The 17,881-nt window shown below is 38.2% G+C and overlaps 2 protein-coding genes across 2 annotated transcripts; one reads left to right on the forward strand and one right to left on the reverse strand.

The window, feature by feature from the left end:
* The first annotated feature begins 6,740 nt into the window (after nucleotides 1–6,740).
* On the forward strand, nucleotides 6,741–9,190 carry LOC140277516 (prolactin-releasing peptide receptor-like). Its single transcript, XM_072372584.1, has 2 exons — nucleotides 6,741–7,189; nucleotides 8,299–9,190. Exons 1-2 carry the CDS (start codon nucleotides 6,741–6,743, stop codon nucleotides 8,930–8,932), a joined length of 1,083 nt encoding a protein of 360 aa, XP_072228685.1. The 3' UTR covers nucleotides 8,933–9,190.
* Nucleotides 9,191–12,878: 3,688 nt separating this feature from the next.
* On the reverse strand, nucleotides 12,879–17,183 carry brf2 (BRF2 general transcription factor IIIB subunit). The gene is made up of 4 exons (XM_072372319.1): nucleotides 16,893–17,183; nucleotides 15,085–15,141; nucleotides 14,666–14,987; nucleotides 12,879–14,179 (listed from the first exon to the last, which is right to left on the reverse strand). Exons 1-4 carry the CDS (start codon nucleotides 17,041–17,043, stop codon nucleotides 13,351–13,353), a joined length of 1,359 nt encoding a protein of 452 aa, XP_072228420.1. The 5' UTR covers nucleotides 17,044–17,183; the 3' UTR covers nucleotides 12,879–13,350.
* Between the last annotated feature and the right edge of the window lie 698 nt (nucleotides 17,184–17,881).

Here is a 17,881-nt window from a genome sequence, read left to right on the forward strand (position 1 = left end):
ATACCTACAGTTGAAAACAATAAACTAAGCAGAGCAATGTTTAGTCATGAAATGGTAAAGTAACAGAAGATTGCATCAGGCTACTAATACTCAAAATGGTCTCACAATTTGCTATACTATTGAAAAAAAAGTTGGTCCATTTATTGTGTCCTGGAACACAACCACACAGTCACAAGAACTTTCATGAACTTTTTCATCCCATTTCATAAAACTGGTTAAAAATGGGTTTTTGGTGGTGGAGTTACAAACTTAACCAGGAGAGCCGAGATTGTCAGCTGATCCCTGCTTCCTAAACTTGCTGGAGACTTTGTGCCATCTTCTCATTCAAAACATTGCATTGTGATGATGACCCTGACTGCATGTTAACATGCGTATGAAAAATAAACCTGAATTGAGTTTGATTTAATCCATTTTTGTTTTCATTCTCTGTCTAGTTAGGTTTAAGCATTAAAAACTAACTTGGCTAGGTTTGTTCAGCTTGATGTATGTTTTTAAATGACAAATGTTCAATATACTGCACTTTAATCTCCTTTTTGTCTGGTTTACAAGGCGACAACGCATGACAGTTTTGCAAGAGGCAAAAAATTTGGTGCACACACATGACACATGAGTCCTTTCACTGAAAAACATTACTTAGAAAAAGATGATTTATCATGTGATTTTTCTAAATCCCTTATTACACTGATCAAAAAACCTGCAAACACCCACTAACATCGGACGTTTTAGTGGAAAGTGTTTTTTATTGGCATGTAGTCCCATCAAATGACAACAAAAGCTTCTGCCAAGTATCAGCTTCTTAGCAGCACCGATGGAATCACAGCACCCAAGCGCAGATGCTAATATTCAATGAAGATGTTGTGCTCGGGGCTGCAATAGGTAACATAGCTCACTTTTTCTTTACAGAAACACACATTTACAGCCTTTAACGTCACACATGGAGGGTCTACAACCACAATTTATGGACACAAAGAGACAAGATTGATACATTTTTACTTGTCAGCTGGAGATGTGGCAGCTCATACTCTGACAGCCGCAGTCCATTCAAACATAATAAACTTACTTTACAGTTGCAACATTTACACCCAAGTGAAATAGACATGAAAGCACAAAACACCTACTATTAGTAGTAGTATAAACAAAATGTGCAATTCAACCTTTAAGATTGTAATTACAAATAAGATTCAAGAAAAATTTTAGATTTTTAGATGATTACAATGCACATACGTAACAATGATCTCTCTTTTTGAAATCATTTTGAGACACACTTGCACACTTGTAACATTCCAGCTTAAGATAAAGGTCTTTGATAAAAGTTGGTGCATCTCCTTGACTACTGGTTGCTGCGAACTAGACATATTTGCATCAACAACACATGAATGTATTTCAGCATTATTCAATGGGCAGTTTCACCTTGATTTCAATGCTGCCACTTGAGTAGATTACTTCATTTTATTTATGGATTCAATAAACTGTGTGGCCACATCAAGTTTGTCTAGATAAAAGCAATTCTCTGCCAGTTAATGTTTCTTGATGCAAAACTGTCCTTTAAATCTGTAGTGATGTCACAGGATGAATTTCTTCTGATGCCCTGGGAAACAAATTGATCCACTTTCTTTCTGTCTTTATGGTGTCCCGCTGGCATGCTCTCTCATACAAACCTAGCAATAACAATAGCCAACAATATGATCATTATAACGAACAGTTCTGTAAATCTTATGAATGCTGTATCTGAAGTGTTTGTTTTCACAGTCTTGCTCTTTAACACTGCACACACATGCACAAATTATCTCATAGTCTCGTATATTCCAGTCCCAGTGATATTGTTTTGTGTGTGACATTCTGGGCAAATTTCCAACTCATATTCACTCTGCAAAACTAAGACAAAGGACTTGTGTTGTTTCAGGTGAATAGAGAGCGGTGCGAAGACTTCTGCTTCCCTTACATCATTCAGTCACGACCATTTAAAGGTCGTTTTGTAACTCTTTACAGTGAAAGATGTTGAACAGCTACACCTCGCTCTGCCACCTGGAAACGAAAACGAACAAATGTGAATCACTGCACTTTAAAACCTTTTATCAATATTAGTTATGTGAACAGCTGAATTACTGTGAGCTCTCACTAGAAGTTTAGAACATGACGCTCTAAATGGAGCAATTTTTAAAAAGACACATTAAGACAAAAAAATAAATAAATGAATAAAGAATGATGGAAAAGCGCAGTACTTTGCCCTTGCCACTTGCAATTACAGGTTTGGAAGGGAACAAAGTGAAGCGATAATGGAGGCAAAATTTAGCTGGGAGTTGCATGTACTGCACATGATCAACTTTATCTTTTATGTAATGAAATGTAATGAAAATTCAGTTGATCTAAATTCAGCATATATAGATGAATACATCAACAAATGAAAAGTGGTGACAACCAGTGTGGATTTTCTTTTTCGTTACCTTGTTAAGTTGGAGATCTATTTCTGTCTGTAGGCATTGAGGGACAGCATATCCCAAAGCAACAAAATCCAAAATTTGAATAGATAAATAAACATTGTGTCAGAATTTCAGAAAAAGCATCAGCAAAACAATAGAACAGTCTGGAAACAAACACACCGGTGGAACGACATCAAGACCAGAAACACCACAACACTTCAAAGCAGAGCAATAACACACAAAAACAACCTTTGAAATACTGATTTCCAATCTGTTTTCTGTGTTTTCATGTCAGGATCATCTTATTAATCCAAAACCAACATTGTGTTGTTCAAACTCAGAAAAAAAAACTTACTAACCACAAGGTTACTGGCAATGTGACTAAACAAACGTGTAAGCAAAGAATTCATCAACTACCATCAAACAGAGTCCCGCACAGATCAATAATCATCCTTCCATCCTGCCATCTCTCAGTCTTTACGACTTACTAATCAGTTCCAGATCAAACGTCATCACCAAGTCCAACCCAGGCATTCATTTTTTGGGGTCTCTGCCATCTTATTGGCTTGCTGTCATTTCCACAGATATCTCAGACATCCCTCTCCCTCCACTCTCCGTGTCTCTCTCTTCCGTTTAAAACAGCAGCAGCTTCAGCTCTCTCGCTGTCGAGAAGCACAACAAGGTCCACTCGTCACACTCGTCACACTCTCAACACATCCTTCTCCTGAGACCACCAGCTCTGGTAAGTTACTTGCTATTTTTCATGCTTTCATGAAATAATTAAGTGCAAAAAAAATTACAATAGAAATAGAAATGACAGAACGTAATCGAATACAGTAGAAATATGGTGTTTTGACTGCGTTGCTCTCTCTTGGAAGTAAAATATTCTTAACGGTTGCCACTTTTCATGCTGTGTTCTTCAGCTGTCACTGGAGGTCACACTGTTCATGAATTGACTGTTCAGGCAATTGTTGGGGCTTATTATGTATTGGAATATGTTTTAGATATTTATTTTACAGATGCTTTGTTTTTTTACCAATAAATGCATCTTTAGGTAGTGACTACTTGAAATGAATATCTTTATCTAGACTTCAATCATACACCTCCAAGTTTAGAAGATATTAGCATTTTCAACAATATCAAAGTTGTTTTCCATGGTGGAACAAGAACACATCTATTGTAAGGTAATAAAAAGAAAATTTTGGGTTTAATGATCACTGTTGAATCAAATTATTACAAGTCTGTGAAAGAGTTTCTTGTAGTCGGCTGTTATTTCACATGTGGTGGCATTGGTCATTTTTATTTGTATATCATAGATATATGCCGATTAGAAGTATCCAATATTGGATTTAATTAATTTCTATCATTTATCTCATAGTGACATGTCGTGATATTTACATCAAATGAAAAGGTTTAGGAATTTGTGGCTGCACTCTGAGTCGAGAACCTCCACGTTAAATGATCAAGATGAGTGAGTTTAGGAGTTGACAGATTCACCTAACTCAGTTAGTTCTGCAGCAGACAGACGTTTCAAGGTGTGCTACTGCACGAAGGCTCCTCTGCAGACACAAAGAAACGGGCAAGGCTGAGGTAGGAAGCCCAATGCTTAGCAAGAGAGACAGAACAACCTAGTCTCACAGAAAATGTGTTATGTGAAAGTTAAATCTGTTGAGTGACAGTACACAGGCAAGTACAATTTAGAACGGCTGTTGTTGGTACATAACATTCATCAAGAATGAGTCGTACTTTAATCATTTTGGAGTTTTCATTGTGAAAATGCTGTGGAACAACATTCTGGTGTGAGATTAAATGGTTGAGTTGGCAAGAGAAACCTCAAGTCCAGCTCAGCCAACAGCCGGTGGACCCATCTACAGATTTGTGGTGAGAAGTGGCCTCATCTTATATATATGCTCAAAAATACAACAACTAAAGATAAACAGCAGCACATCTGTGCAGATTTCAACATCATGGGGTCAGTCTACAACTACGCAATAAGATAATCATAATCCACACAAGATCCACAATGGACTCCTGAAGAAGATTACGACACCTTACCTTAAAAAAACATGTGTTCTAATAGCATAAAACAGCTCACAGTATTTATACAAAGTTAATTGACAAATTAAAGAAATAATCAATGCCTTATTTTTATTTTATTTATCCTGTAATCCTTAAAACATTTTCAATCACTGTATATATTTTATCTAATTGAAAATCAGGTTGATATATACTGTTATTTAAAATCAGTTCCTACATAATGGAAATGTATTACGGTAACAAACACGAAAATCTTTGATTCATAAGTGGCCTTGGTCTGTCCATTATGCCAGTACAGCGCAGTCAGTGTGCATTTAATAAGTTTGCATGAAAAGAGTACTTTCCATACATGGAAGGATACAAAATGTCATACATATGTGGCAACACGATTCCTTTGATTCACTTTTTAATCACTAACAGTTTGTGTTTTTTACTGGGTGAAAGAACTTGCCTGAAAGGCAGAGATTCTCTTGAAACCTTCCACATCAGTCAGCAAGCCGAAGACTAGATCTCAGATTACTTTTTCATTAAATGTTCAATAGTCTTCATGAATATCATGATTATGAACAATCTGCTTCAACTGTATCAAAGTCAATTACCCCATTTGTACCTCTGCACTGTACAAATTATAATGATGAGCATTGTGAAAAAACAGTAGAGCCAGACGGTCACTGTCCATACTGTTGCTGCAAATTATGTAATGTCTCAAACTGCGACGATGTGCAAATCGTTCAATTAGCAAAGACAAACTATGTCCACAGACAGACTCTCACCTGTTCTGGCAGTGTTAAATAAATCACTCCATCGAGGATTTTTAAGGGTTCTACAAGCTTTACATTGTGAATCAACACACATACACACCATTGTGTTTGCACTGCATGTTGAGGCATTCATGTTTCATCTATGGCATGCAAAAGATTTATTGCAGGATATGAAAGGATATAAAAAAAAAAACTAACAAAAACTATGAAACCGAAATTATTCTGAAACAATTGCTTCTCCTCGAAGTTAAGAAAGGTTCCTTGATGCCTGCATTTTTAGTATGCTGCCTCCTCGAATCCCATCAATCTCTGCTGTCTTGGATCCTTTGAGTTCCACAAAGGGCAGAGTCTTTTTATTTTCAGAGAATGTTCAGGGATATGTGTAGCAACCCTTTGTACACTTACAAGGGCAAAGCCAGCCAATAATTTACACCTGCACATTTGGTTGCATTACACAGTCTTCAAGTACTAGACGAGTTATCTGGTGTCCTGAAGGACTTAGCTCAGAGGGAACCAACTAAGGAAGTATTGGTGATTTTTAGATATAAATGACACAAATTACTATGTTTCATATGATTTTGCTTAGTAAGATATTTTAAGTGAAGCTGGCTTCAACACAAGGATCCGCTGAAGGTCTTTTGTTAGGGGGTGATTTATTTAGAAATGCAACCCTGGTGGCTCCTGTTATTAAAACATACCTCTCTGCCATTCTCAGCAGGTTGCCAAGCAGGGGACACTCAATTGAGGGGCCTCCTAGACCTATAACAAGATTAAAGTACATGTAATATAGGATTGTTTTACGTAATTTATTTTCAATTGAATCTGGTATAAGTTTAGTGGACAACTTTTGGATCAGGTTCAAAGGCATCAAAGTCAACTGCTCCCTGTTATGAGGTTGTTTTCCACTCTCAATTTGTATTGTCAGTAGACAGAAGTAAAAATTTCTGTTTATGGTGGAGTTCTCAGAAGGATCTATTGACTGGGAAAGGAAGACATGGTTTTAAAGTTGGCTGGTAGTAGAACTGTTTCATTTGGGTACTTGGGTATATATATATATATATTGACGTGAAGATATTCAGCAAATTTGATATATGCAAATAAATCCATAAAATTTACGACAAATGATGCATCTCAGCCATGTTTCATTATTTATTTAAAATAGCCAAACACATTCAGCTGATTAATAATCCTACTTATATTGTACAGAATGTAAATCAGGATACAACTTTGTCATGTGACATTTTCCAAATGTACCGTTATGTTTTGCTACTGATTCACCTATAACTCACGGTATACTGTGCTCTTTGTCTTTCACTGCGTAAATGTGTTGTTAAAAGCAAGCTTTTTCCCTAATAGAGCTCTAATTTATAAATGTCATGAACTGATTTCATCAGAATCTTATTTAAATGTTTCATGTACCTGACAGTCTGACCTTTACATAAGTTATTAATGTTGTGTTTTAACCGCTGTCAACATGTTTTGCTGTATTTTGTGCAGTGCAGACAGATTGAGCTCTGCTCCCATGGAGGATAATCACAGTGTCTCGACAGGAAGCACACAACCATCCGTGTCTGGAGAAAAGACTGATGGGCATATTTATGAAGTCTCAGTACAGAGCAACTCCACCAACCACAGCTCCCTGTTTGCAGATGTGGCCTTGCTGCAGACTTTCAAGCCTCTCATCATACCCTGTTACGTGCTTGTGGTGGTGGTTGGCGTCTTTGGAAACTACCTTCTCCTCTACGTCATTTGCAGAACTCGAAAGATGCACAACGTCACCAACTTCTTCATAGGAAACCTGGCCTTCTCTGACATGCTCATGTGTGTGACATGTGTCCCCTTTACCCTCGCCTACGCCTTCAACCCACACGGTTGGGTTTTTGGTCGCTCTATGTGCTACCTGGTGTTCCTCATCCAACCAGTCACAGTGTATGTTTCCGTCTTCACGCTCACTGCCATTGCTGTAGACAGGTGGGTGGCTCTATCTGCATTATAGGATTGTTCCTCAGATCACACGTAACATTTTGAGCAATTTTTCAAGCTTTTTGATTCTTTTGACTCTCTTGTGTGGTGTTATTCTCTTTTGAACATAAACGGGTTCGTTTTGGGGAAGAATCCAAAACTGGGAGGAGACAAACCTTATAGAGATTTAAGGTCAAATAACATGGAATCTCTCTCTATATCAAGCAAAATTGCAAAACCGAGAATTAATTGAGAAATACAATCTTCACTTATCATGTGTACTCATTTGAAAATTAGGCAGTGTGATTACTGAGTGCATGGGTTAATTTTATGATATAATATGATCTCTCCCGGCTTCATATTAGTCAACGATCAGGCATTCAGTCATCTATAAAATGATTTTGTGAATGAAATATTTCAATCATCAAGCAGCTGATAAAGGTATAAACATTACATGTACAGTACAGGTGCACTAGTCAAAGTCTCGCAAACACACCGTGAAAAATCCAATTATTCAGATTTTTGCACATGCACAGAATTAAAAGAAACAGGTGTTTGCTTCAAAGACCCATCTCCCATTAGATCCGGTGATTCTGCAAATGTGCTCACAGCTCACCAGACCGAAAATTAATTCATCTACAGTAAAGCTTTCCTTCAGTATTTTTGCACTCCTACTGGCAATTTATCTTCTTTCAGACAACATTACATCAACATCAAATGAGACTCACGGTGCTTTCACTGAGAAGTTGTTGCTTCTGCTGTACTCTTTTGCACACCTGTGATCAGTCTTCAAAGTTGTAAATATAAATGATTTCCCTGCTTTTCCTCTGTGACTGTACAGGTCGCAGACTCTGCTCTATACTAATTTGATTGCCCTGTTGTAAAGCACGTCTTACTTCACTGAATGCAGACTAACTGCTTTTGAGCTAATCATCTTGTTTAAGATGTTAACACGCGATAACCACATGAGCTGGAGACTTGAACTTTCAATATAATTGTGCTGCACAAAGTTTAAGATGGCACTAATTCAAACATTAGATTCTGAGTAGTTCTGCATTAACATCGCATGAGGTTTTATTTTTATGCTTTTTATACAGCACCACTCTTCATTATTGCAGATATTATGCAACAGTGCACCCCTTGAAGAAGCGGACCTCTGTGGCTACCTGTGCCTCCGTCCTCACTGGAATCTGGTTGCTGTCTTGTGGTTTGGTGGCTCCTGCAGTGACCCACACCTATCATGTTGAGTTCAAAGAGGAAGGCTTCACTATCTGTGAGGAGTTCTGGCTGGGGCAAGAGAAAGAAAGACGTGCTTATGCATACAGCACGTTGTTGGTCACGTATGTCCTTCCATTGTCAGCTGTCTTTGTCTCTTATCTCTGCATCACCGTCAAACTGAAGAAATGTGTTGCCCCAGGCAACAGGACACAAGACAAGGCTAGTGCTCACCAGGCTCGTAAGAGAAAGATATTTCGTTTAGTTGCTCTTCTGGTGTCTGCTTTTGCACTGTGTTGGCTTCCTATTCATGTGTTCAATGTGCTGAGAGACATTGACATTCACCTTATCAACAAGCGCTACTTCTTACTCATCCAGCTCCTGTGCCACCTGTGTGCCATGAGCTCCTCTTGCTGCAACCCCTTTCTCTATGCGTGGCTGCATGACCGCTTCCGCACTGAGCTCCGAAAAATGTTAAAGTGCCATCAACGCATTGGAGTCCCCGCCAGTAACTGTGTTGCAGGGGTGGTCTTATAATTCCCTGCTGGAGAAGCAACTCTGTTGATAATTTGATGTAACTTGGTAATTCATATCATGTGCAAGTGAACACCAGTTATTAGATATGTTGTGCAAAAAAGTATGTGCAATAGGTTACAGTCTCTGTTATCGAGAAGAGGCCTGCTATCAGACAGGCATGAAAGTGTTAAGTCACATTCATACATTACTTACTCCTTTTCATGAGAACGGTGTACTGTCAGATGCAGAGTAAGTTCTAACTCGGTGTCTCTTGGGAACTGACCTATATTTCTGACAGGTTTGAGTAACTATTGATTTAGAATTATGAAGAGGAAGTTGACCTTGACTATTCTTCAAGCTATTCTCATAGCCACTGACATCACTGATTGTAAGTGAAGGAGCATAGAGTTTTGGCAGTAGCACCTGTCTTTTCTTTTTTGTGGGAAATGCATTGAACCAGTTCTAGATTAGACACAGGGACCATGTTCTAAGAAAATATTCTAAAAAAATTATCTCCTCATCAGATTTTGTAATTAAATAAATAAGACAATAGAAAATAATGAGTAGAAATTGTGGTCCTGATGTGAGCAATCAGAGAAGGGCCTGGCATAATCAGTAGCATTCATCTCTGTGAACTATAGATATCCACAAATCTCACTGGAATTTACTTATTAGAGATACTATGTATCAGAAAGGAAATTTACTGCCAAAATCAATAAATCGTCATCCTCTGGGAAGTTTGAGTCTGCCAAGAAAATTTAGACTTCTCTTTTTATCATTTGACATGGTACCACTAAATGAAAAGCAAGTGGTTCACATAGAATGGGCCATGGATATTTTGATATGGATGTTTAGAGAAAATAGCTACCCTTCCTCTTACAGTTTGACATTAATGTGTAGGAATTGTGATCCTGGCGTAGGCAGTTAAAAAAGGCTCAATACCTTCACAAAGTCAGTAGCGTTCATCCTCTGTGGACCATAAATGTCCACACATTTCACTGTGATCTATGTTTTAGATGTTCTATATAAAAAATGATGATGTGAACTGGGGGTGGCACAGCGGGGACAGTAACAGATTGTTCAAACCAATAAAATGTTCATCTTTTGGTAAAAACATCTTACCTTTTCCTTCTATGTAGTTTATTGTTAACTTTGATGTTAGCTGTAATGTTATGTCCTCATTTGTAAGTCGCTTTGGATAAAAGCCTCTGCGAAATGCAGAAACAGAAACATCTGCAATTATAGCGACTTGTAATAAGACTTTTCTAATGTATCAGTTGAAATGGGACCACAAATTAAGATTAAGCGGTTTGCACAGAATGTAGGTAACCTCCCTGTAATACTGTAGTGTGAGATATACTTTGTTACAATAAAACATTTGGTCTAAAGGAGTATCAGTTTTTTAGCATAATCAGTGGTTTTCATCCTCTCTGTACCATGAAAACCCAGAAACTTTACTGAAATCTTAGGTGGCTTGTTTAGAAGGTTACTGATCAGACCAGACCTGTAGGCAAAAGGTCATAGATATCCTATAAATAGGGTTCATCCTTTGACCTCTTGATTTCTTGGCTACAGTGATTTTCATTTTTCAGTGTACTTTAACATAGTGGGAATGAATTAAATATAAATGAATCGTCACTAATAAGGTGGCCCTGAACATCAACAGGTGGGAGTTGTGGAACCACGCCATTTGCAATATTTGCATGAATTTTCAGAAGAGATGACGTCGTCTTCATGTTACTTTTATATCTAAATGTACTGGGAGGAGGCCAGACAAGGTTGTGTGTGATGAAGAAAAAGCATAGCGACAAGTATACAGGACATGAAGAGAAAATTAAACCGTCTATTCAAATTGGGTTTAGAAATGGTCACTGCAAATGTGATTGTTTCCACCAGGGCTCTCATGTCAGGTGTGAGCATAATGACCTACTGGGAGCCCTGTGAAATTAAATTCATGAAGTTGCCCCAAAGGCTTTAATTTTCTTTAAGCCTGGAGATGATAGCTATACACTCAAATTCAAGCCATGAAATTATTTTTGATGGCACAGTTTGTAAATTGGCTTTAAAAAAAAAAGAAAGAGGAAACAAAACGTAGTGTAGTTGTTGGTTCTGTGTCGTTTGCTCTCTGTTGTTTTGTGTTTTTTGGTAGTTTGTGCAAAATACCCAAGCGTGTTACACATGGTGGTAATAAATAAACATTAAGCTAGGTTATATTAATATTTGAATATCCATGATAATACCAATATGTAAGAGTGAACTGATAACAGACTGTATTTACTGTCCAGTCCCACTATTTAGTCTGTGTAACAATTATCTTGTTCTTGCTCTGTATACAAATTTGTCTCCCATCAAGCTTTAACATCACATTATGGATAATTCAGCAGTATGAAGATAACTGAGCAGATTTTTTTTCAGAACTAGAAAAATAATTTCACTGTAAATGTAAATTCTGCTTTAGTCTTTGCTCTTTTAGCATCACTATGCTCTTGTACAAAGTGACTGTGTGATAAACAGCTTTGGATGCATGTATGACTTATTCAGTCTTGTAACGGTCCTTTGGTTTTGAACTATTATTATTAATAATTTACAGTTTGTTGTAAGTAAAATGTTGATGTGTTGCATGTGGTTCAGATGTGGTGTAAAAAACTGTAAATAAAACCACAGAGCGAAAACGTCTATTTCAGATCAGAGTGACTGTGTTGTGCCAGAAGAGGAAATTAAATTAGATTAAATTTTATCAGAGTGCAGCTGCACAGCTGAATTTACTAATTAGAAGTTGAGGATGAAAAGTGTTTGCATATCAGAAAGACTTGTTCAGAACATTGGGGGGGTGATAATTTATTGATCTGTTCAACCATGTCAGCATGTTTGGGCCTTGCTAACAACCTCCCTGCTGTTGGACAGCTTTAATTTCCCAGCACTAACACTAACATGCCCTGCAAAGTGAAAGCAATTAATTGCTCCCTTGTTTTGTTGCATTGAAATTTCTCATTTAAAAGTGAGTGAAAACCAACAAAACAAAATGAGTCTGAGTTTGTTTGTGACTATCAAAGCTGAGTCATGTTCTCGCTGAACAGAATACATTTTGTTCTACCGTTACCGAATATTGAATCAGCATCACAGATCAAACAGCTGATACTTGCAGAATCAAAATGTAAATCAAACAACGAAGATGTTGTGAACCAGGAACTGCCAGTTAACTTTCTCTCTCTATAAAAAAACCTTTGCTTTTACTCTTAAAGTTGTATAATTAATCACAAAAGAATGCAGACTTACCAAACAGCAAATTCAGTGAACTAATAATGGAAACTTAGCACCAACTGAACTTTTGTCCAGGAGTCATTTTAGTTTGTAATGTGGAAAAAGCTCAGGTGCTGAAATAGCAATAATTATATTAGCTCTGCAGTGTCCCTGCAAGCCATGTTTCAATGAGCTGGCATTCATTCAAACAGCTAAGTGGAATTCAGCCATCATTCATTATTCTAATTACGTTTTTGAGGTTTGACATGTCAGCGTGCCTTCTGTGAAATCTGGTCGACCACATACTGACTTCATGTGTGAATGCACTGAAAAACATTTCAACCACAGGGGGCATTTATGTCAGAGGCAAGCTCTAAATTGTGACAATGATTACCCCAATATCTCAGCTTTCAAAGTGCAGGAACGTTTTCTGGATTCTCTTTACTTTTAGAGATAGTTTCTACTCTTCTTTGTGTTCACACTGCAGACTTTTTTTTAGCTCCTACTTTAATGTAGGAGGTTTCCAAGCTCAACAGAAACAAATGGGTGACGTAAGAGGACGTGATTGGTCCAGACATAAGCGTATGTTGATTGATGAGGCAAAATTACTTGGCACTAGCACAATCTTTAAAAATATGTTTGTACTGAAAAGTCCAGGCTTCAAGCGTCAGCTGAAAGTATTCATATATTTTATATAAAATGATTTAGTAATAACAGTGCAGATTGTGGCAATGATTATAATCCTCCATTTGCACATTTTTGACAATCTGCCGTATATTCAGCAATATCTGTTGATCAAAAACTGGTTTCAGCCTTTCTGTCATAATAAATTTAGACGCCAACATAACATGAAAATAGTTTCTCTATATAAAAAAACAAAAAGCATTGCTGTGGCACACTCTGGTGGGTTAAGATGTGTCACTGAAAGAAAAATCCTGAGGGGAGAAAAAACAAGAATTTAAAATAAACATATTTGGGATTTTCCCACTGATTTTTCAGGCACTGCATACAATCTTCTTATTTTGTAACTTCATCACTATTTCAAATTGAGAATTTTGGAAGTGATTGATCTATAAGGGAAAAAAACAATGAAAAAGAAATCTGTCATGATGAAATTGAGATAAACACAAAGAAGATATCGTCATCCTTAGTGGGAAAACTGCAACATTAGGATAACGCATAAACAACACAAAGATAACTTAGAACTTTCCGGTGTCAGATGAAGAAAGCATCTTCTGTGACAGAGCGAAGTCTCTGACTTCTTGAGGAGTGCGGATATATGACTCAATTTCACTGTCAGAGATTTCCTCATCACCAGTTACATCTAGCGCAGGCTGCTCCGTTCTCCTCCTCTTAGCATGAATAACACACGGGGGAGCAAACAGCACCCTTTTCCCCCAGTTCCCTGCTGGATCGAGGCTCCGACTGTCGCTTTGCTCTGAAACTGTGTGTGAATTGTTGTCTCCGTCTTCAGCTCGCTCTGCCCTTTCAGCACTCAGAACAGGTTGTTCCGCTGAAGCAGCATCTGAAGTCTGATCTTCCTGTTCAGAGGTTTCGGAAGGAGCCGTCTCCCCTGCCCCAGTGTTAAGAGAGCTGGTCTGACCCTCCGTCTGCAGAGCGTCCTCATGGGTTCTCAGAGCCCTCCTCAGCAGAGCGTACCTGTGCTCCAGAATATCGCCCACTTGCAGGACAACGTTATCTGGCGTCACCGCTTCCCTAACCCAAGGAATTTCCTTGCCAAGCTTACACAGCACGTCCTTTAACTCGTTTATTCTTGTAAAAGCAGGCTTGTGCTTTTGCACTTTGGCCAACAGACAGAATTTGTTCAGAGACAGACTGAGGCGATGCTTGTTGGGGTTCAAAGACTGCCAGGCTAAATACATTGCTGCCATCATGATCGGCAAGGGCTGCCTACCAGTCACAATCCAGGAATCTGCTGCCAGCTCCACCAGCGCCACAGCTCGTTTGGTCAAACCCGTGGAGTCCTCAGCCAGTTCTTCTGGAACATGAAGCAAGCTTAATTTGTATCTGTCAAACAGATGGACAAAAAAATAAACAAATATATCTTTTTTTAAGATAAAGGCTGATGAGAACCTGTCTGAGCCTGTTCAAGAGTGCAAAATCAAAGCCCATCTATTAATCATCTAAAGCCCTAACAGATTTATATTCTATCAGGTAGCTTATAGACAGAAATAAAGCAACTCCAATGAGACTGATCTAAAGATTCTATCAACAGCTCATCAAGCCAGAGAGAATAAAACATCTGAACTCAGTAAGATCAAAACCAAACCAAGAAAGAGCCGTTCCCATCAACTATTCATATAAAGCCTGTCTGAAATAACATGAAGTTGCCAGTAAGTAACTTTTAACTGCTTTTAACCCAGATGCTATTTAGCTTTTGCAGTTCAAACATGCAAAAAACAAAACACACATTTCTTTTATTTCCTCATCCAGATTTTTTTTTCCACCTGATTGAAAACTCTAGAGAGACAGATAAATATTCAGAGCACTTACTCCTGACAATGACCTTCCATGACATCCGTGATATTGACAATGGGAGCCTTGATGCTGAGAATCTTGACCATCTCTTGATAAACGCCTCCCACCACCATCTGGTCGGTGTTAAGCAGGAAGCCAATGGTTCCCAGAGTGATGGGCCAGTTAAGCTGTCTGCAGCTTACAAGCACGCAGCAGCCCGCAAGAACCTCTTTCCTCTGGAGGCTCACTCTGATGAAACTCTCATGCTCGTAGGCCTGCTTGTAATAAGTCAACGCCAGATCCTCAATTTCACTGTGAACCCGGAGAATCCGAGATATTTCTTTCACACGCTCCAAACCTTCAGGTGTCCAAGACATGAGAAAATATATGTAAGGTAGTAATTATCAAGGATATAAAGAAGGGAAAGAAAAATCTCTCTGGAGGGAAGACCTCACCTTTTATCAGGTTGACACAAAGTTTTTTCGTGGCCGTGGTTCTGCTGTAGCTGACAACTGTACAAAAAAAAAAGAAGGACACAGTGCCAAGACATCATTTAACCAAAGGAGCTGGCAAACACAATCACCCTGACATTTCTTATTTCTTCTATTTTTTTTTTTCAGGGTTAAATATAATTTAGAAACCGCAAATTCAATATCAAAATGAAGATTAAACTGCTCTGGAGGTTTCATTATGTTTCTTTCAGTTACTATCAAATCAAAACATGACAGATGAGGGTACAACATGTCCGTGGCTGTGATAAGAGCCGACCACACGCACAGGTTACGACTGTTGCACTGTTCAGAGAAGCAGATATCCTGATGCCAGGTCAAAACAGAGCAGATTTCTCGTTTCCTTTGGCGCAAACAGCAAAACTCAAGCACTTCCTTCAAGGTCCCATATTCGCTGAGTTTGCACCCACTGCAATTTCTTTGGCTGATTCTTATTTCAGATGTTTTTGTTTAATTGAAAGCATACTTAATTTTTTTTTTCAGCTTTTATTGAACATTCATCTGTAAAGGAAATAAAACAGAAAAAAAAAACTGGATTTCACATTTCCTCCAAACTGCATCAGGTTACTGCGATTTCTCTGTCAATGGAAATGAAAAATATAAAGTGCTACAAGTTCCTGGACAGAGGTTTTTACAATAAGTCCTTAAACATTTTCTCTTTTTCACTCAACTCAAAACAAAGGAGCACACCAGAAAACAGTGCAAACACTTTCGAACGCATCAAAAAGTTTCAACCTAAAATAAAGTGCTGTTTTTTACTTTTGGAAATGAAAACCGATGTTTATACATAATATACATAATACATATAGAGGAATTAAATGATAGGATTTCTAAGCGCTCCACAAATGCTCATTTTAAATACTGAATTAAAACAAGAATGAGAATCGTGGCTGAAAAAAATAAGAACAACGTACAGATTGCGCCGATCAGCAATCAGAAAAAAATGATTTCAAATCCATATTTATCTATAAAGCACATTTAAAGACAACAATAGTTGACAAAAATCCTACAGTTCAAAATAATTTCCAAGGTTTTCAGATATAATGTATAAAATGCTAAACATTTGACTGGTGCCATAGAATAATGGCAATAAATGATAAGTTTGTTTAGCCTGCGTCACTCTGGGATTTAACTGGGGTATCAGTTAATGTCCACTGATTCATTTTGCAAGTAAACTGTTGCCTGGCCAGCAGGACAGTCAGGGATGTAGATATACTGTATATTATATAAATAATGAAAAAGGGCTGAGTATCAAAAGCAAAAGTATTCAATGTAAAAAAAATATATTAAAAAAAGTTTATTAGCGCTCGTAACACAACGTTAGTCAGGAAAGCGTGAATGCCCAAACTTATTTTTTAAAATGGTGAAAGCAGTTTGAAAACATAGCTAGAAATGAGACTTTCTTCATTCTTAAGCTCTCGACAAAGTGCCGTCTTTAGCAGTGACACATAATGCAATATAAAGGATACTTTGTTGAGAGTTTAAAAATGAATAAAGTCCGAATTTTAACAAAGTTTTCAGACTGCTTTCACCATCTTAAAAACTAACAAACAAACAAACCGCTGTAGAAAATAAGTTTGGCCCTTCACGCTTTCCGGAGTAACGTCGTGGTGCGAGCGCAGTACGTCAAGAACAGGATTTCAGCGAGTGCGCGCTCCCTTCGGACGCGGCGGAGCTGGAGGGGTACCCGACCTTGACATATAACCGGACAAACAGATGGACAACGAGTTTTCTCGTGTGTTGCATCCTCCTACCTGAACCACTGTATGGATCACTGGCCAGAATCCCCTCCGACACCACGGAACCGCAGTCCACACACACCAGCTGAGCCTGGGAATACAGGTCATCGTCCACAATGTTGGAAGAGCCGCAACCCGGGCAGCTCAAACCCGCACGAGACATCATCCTCACAATATGAACTGTCCCCCACAGTGCGGGCAGCTCGAGGACAATAAATACTTAATACAGTTGCAAATGTTTGCAGATACACCAGGAGTATGAGCAGCATCCGACTCCAGATTAATCAAACGATAAACAAACGTCGGTTTCGGGTGCGGGTGAAATGTGTCCGGCCAGTTACAAGTGAATCTGGAAGGTTCCGCTTGGGTGCATGCCCTTTAAGAGCTGACATAATCCAATTTGTTCTTTGATAAATACATAGCCTTGGAATTTACGTGTCACTCGATTTAACTGTTTTTCCAAGTGGTGTTTGCACCTTTGAATTAGTTTATGTGCGCACTACCAGAAAAAGTTTTTGTGTTTCTGTGTCTGGAGTGAACGTCTGGGGTAGCTTGTGTGGAGTAGAGGAGGTGTTCAGATATAAAACGCGTCCTTATGAAATGGAGGAGAATATTTCCCGCAGTTACTCAGTGATTAATAATACAGTGATCAATAAAATGAAAAATAATTCTTAAATTAATATAATAACTGATGGCCAACAGAAAAGGGGTGGGATTAAAGAAATGTATACTTCTTCCGACTCCTTTTCAGATATGTAAATAAAATCTGCAGGATTGGGGCTGTATTGTCATATATTGATTAATTTCTCTTTGCTTTACTATTATTGTAACTGCCATTTTTAACGTTATTGTTTACATATTTGAAAAAAAAAAACGTGACAGGGGATATTGGAATGTAGCGACAGAAAACTTTCATTATACATGAGGAAGCAGGAGTGAAATGATCATGAAAGAAGACTTTGTGATCTATGACAGATTTGTTATTGGTTTTGTTGGGGAGAAAC

The sequence above is a fragment of the Leuresthes tenuis genome, unplaced genomic scaffold (assembly GCF_036924035.1).
Source record: "Leuresthes tenuis unplaced genomic scaffold, fLeuTen1.0.hap1 SCAF_19, whole genome shotgun sequence".
NCBI classification, from domain to species: domain Eukaryota; kingdom Metazoa; phylum Chordata; class Actinopteri; order Atheriniformes; family Atherinopsidae; genus Leuresthes; species Leuresthes tenuis.

What these genes read in the sequence shown, in the direction of transcription:
- LOC140277516 (XM_072372584.1), top strand. Translation starts at nt 6,741, where the DNA reads ATGGAGGATAATCACAGTGTCTCGACAGGAAGCACACAACCATCCGTG. An exon ending in ACTGCCATTGCTGTAGACAG is followed by an intron (nt 7,190 to 8,298) that starts GTGGGTGGCTCT and finishes TCATTATTGCAG; the next exon opens with ATATTATGCAACAGTGCACC.
- brf2 (XM_072372319.1), bottom strand. Translation starts at nt 17,043, where the DNA reads ATGATGTCTCGTGCGGGTTTGAGCTGCCCGGGTTGCGGCTCTTCCAAC. An exon ending in TGATCCATACAGTGGTTCAG is followed by an intron (nt 15,142 to 16,892) that starts GTAGGAGGATGC and finishes TTTTTTGTACAG; the next exon opens with TTGTCAGCTACAGCAGAACC. An exon ending in ATGGAAGGTCATTGTCAGGA is followed by an intron (nt 14,180 to 14,665) that starts GTAAGTGCTCTG and finishes TCTGTTTGACAG; the next exon opens with ATACAAATTAAGCTTGCTTC.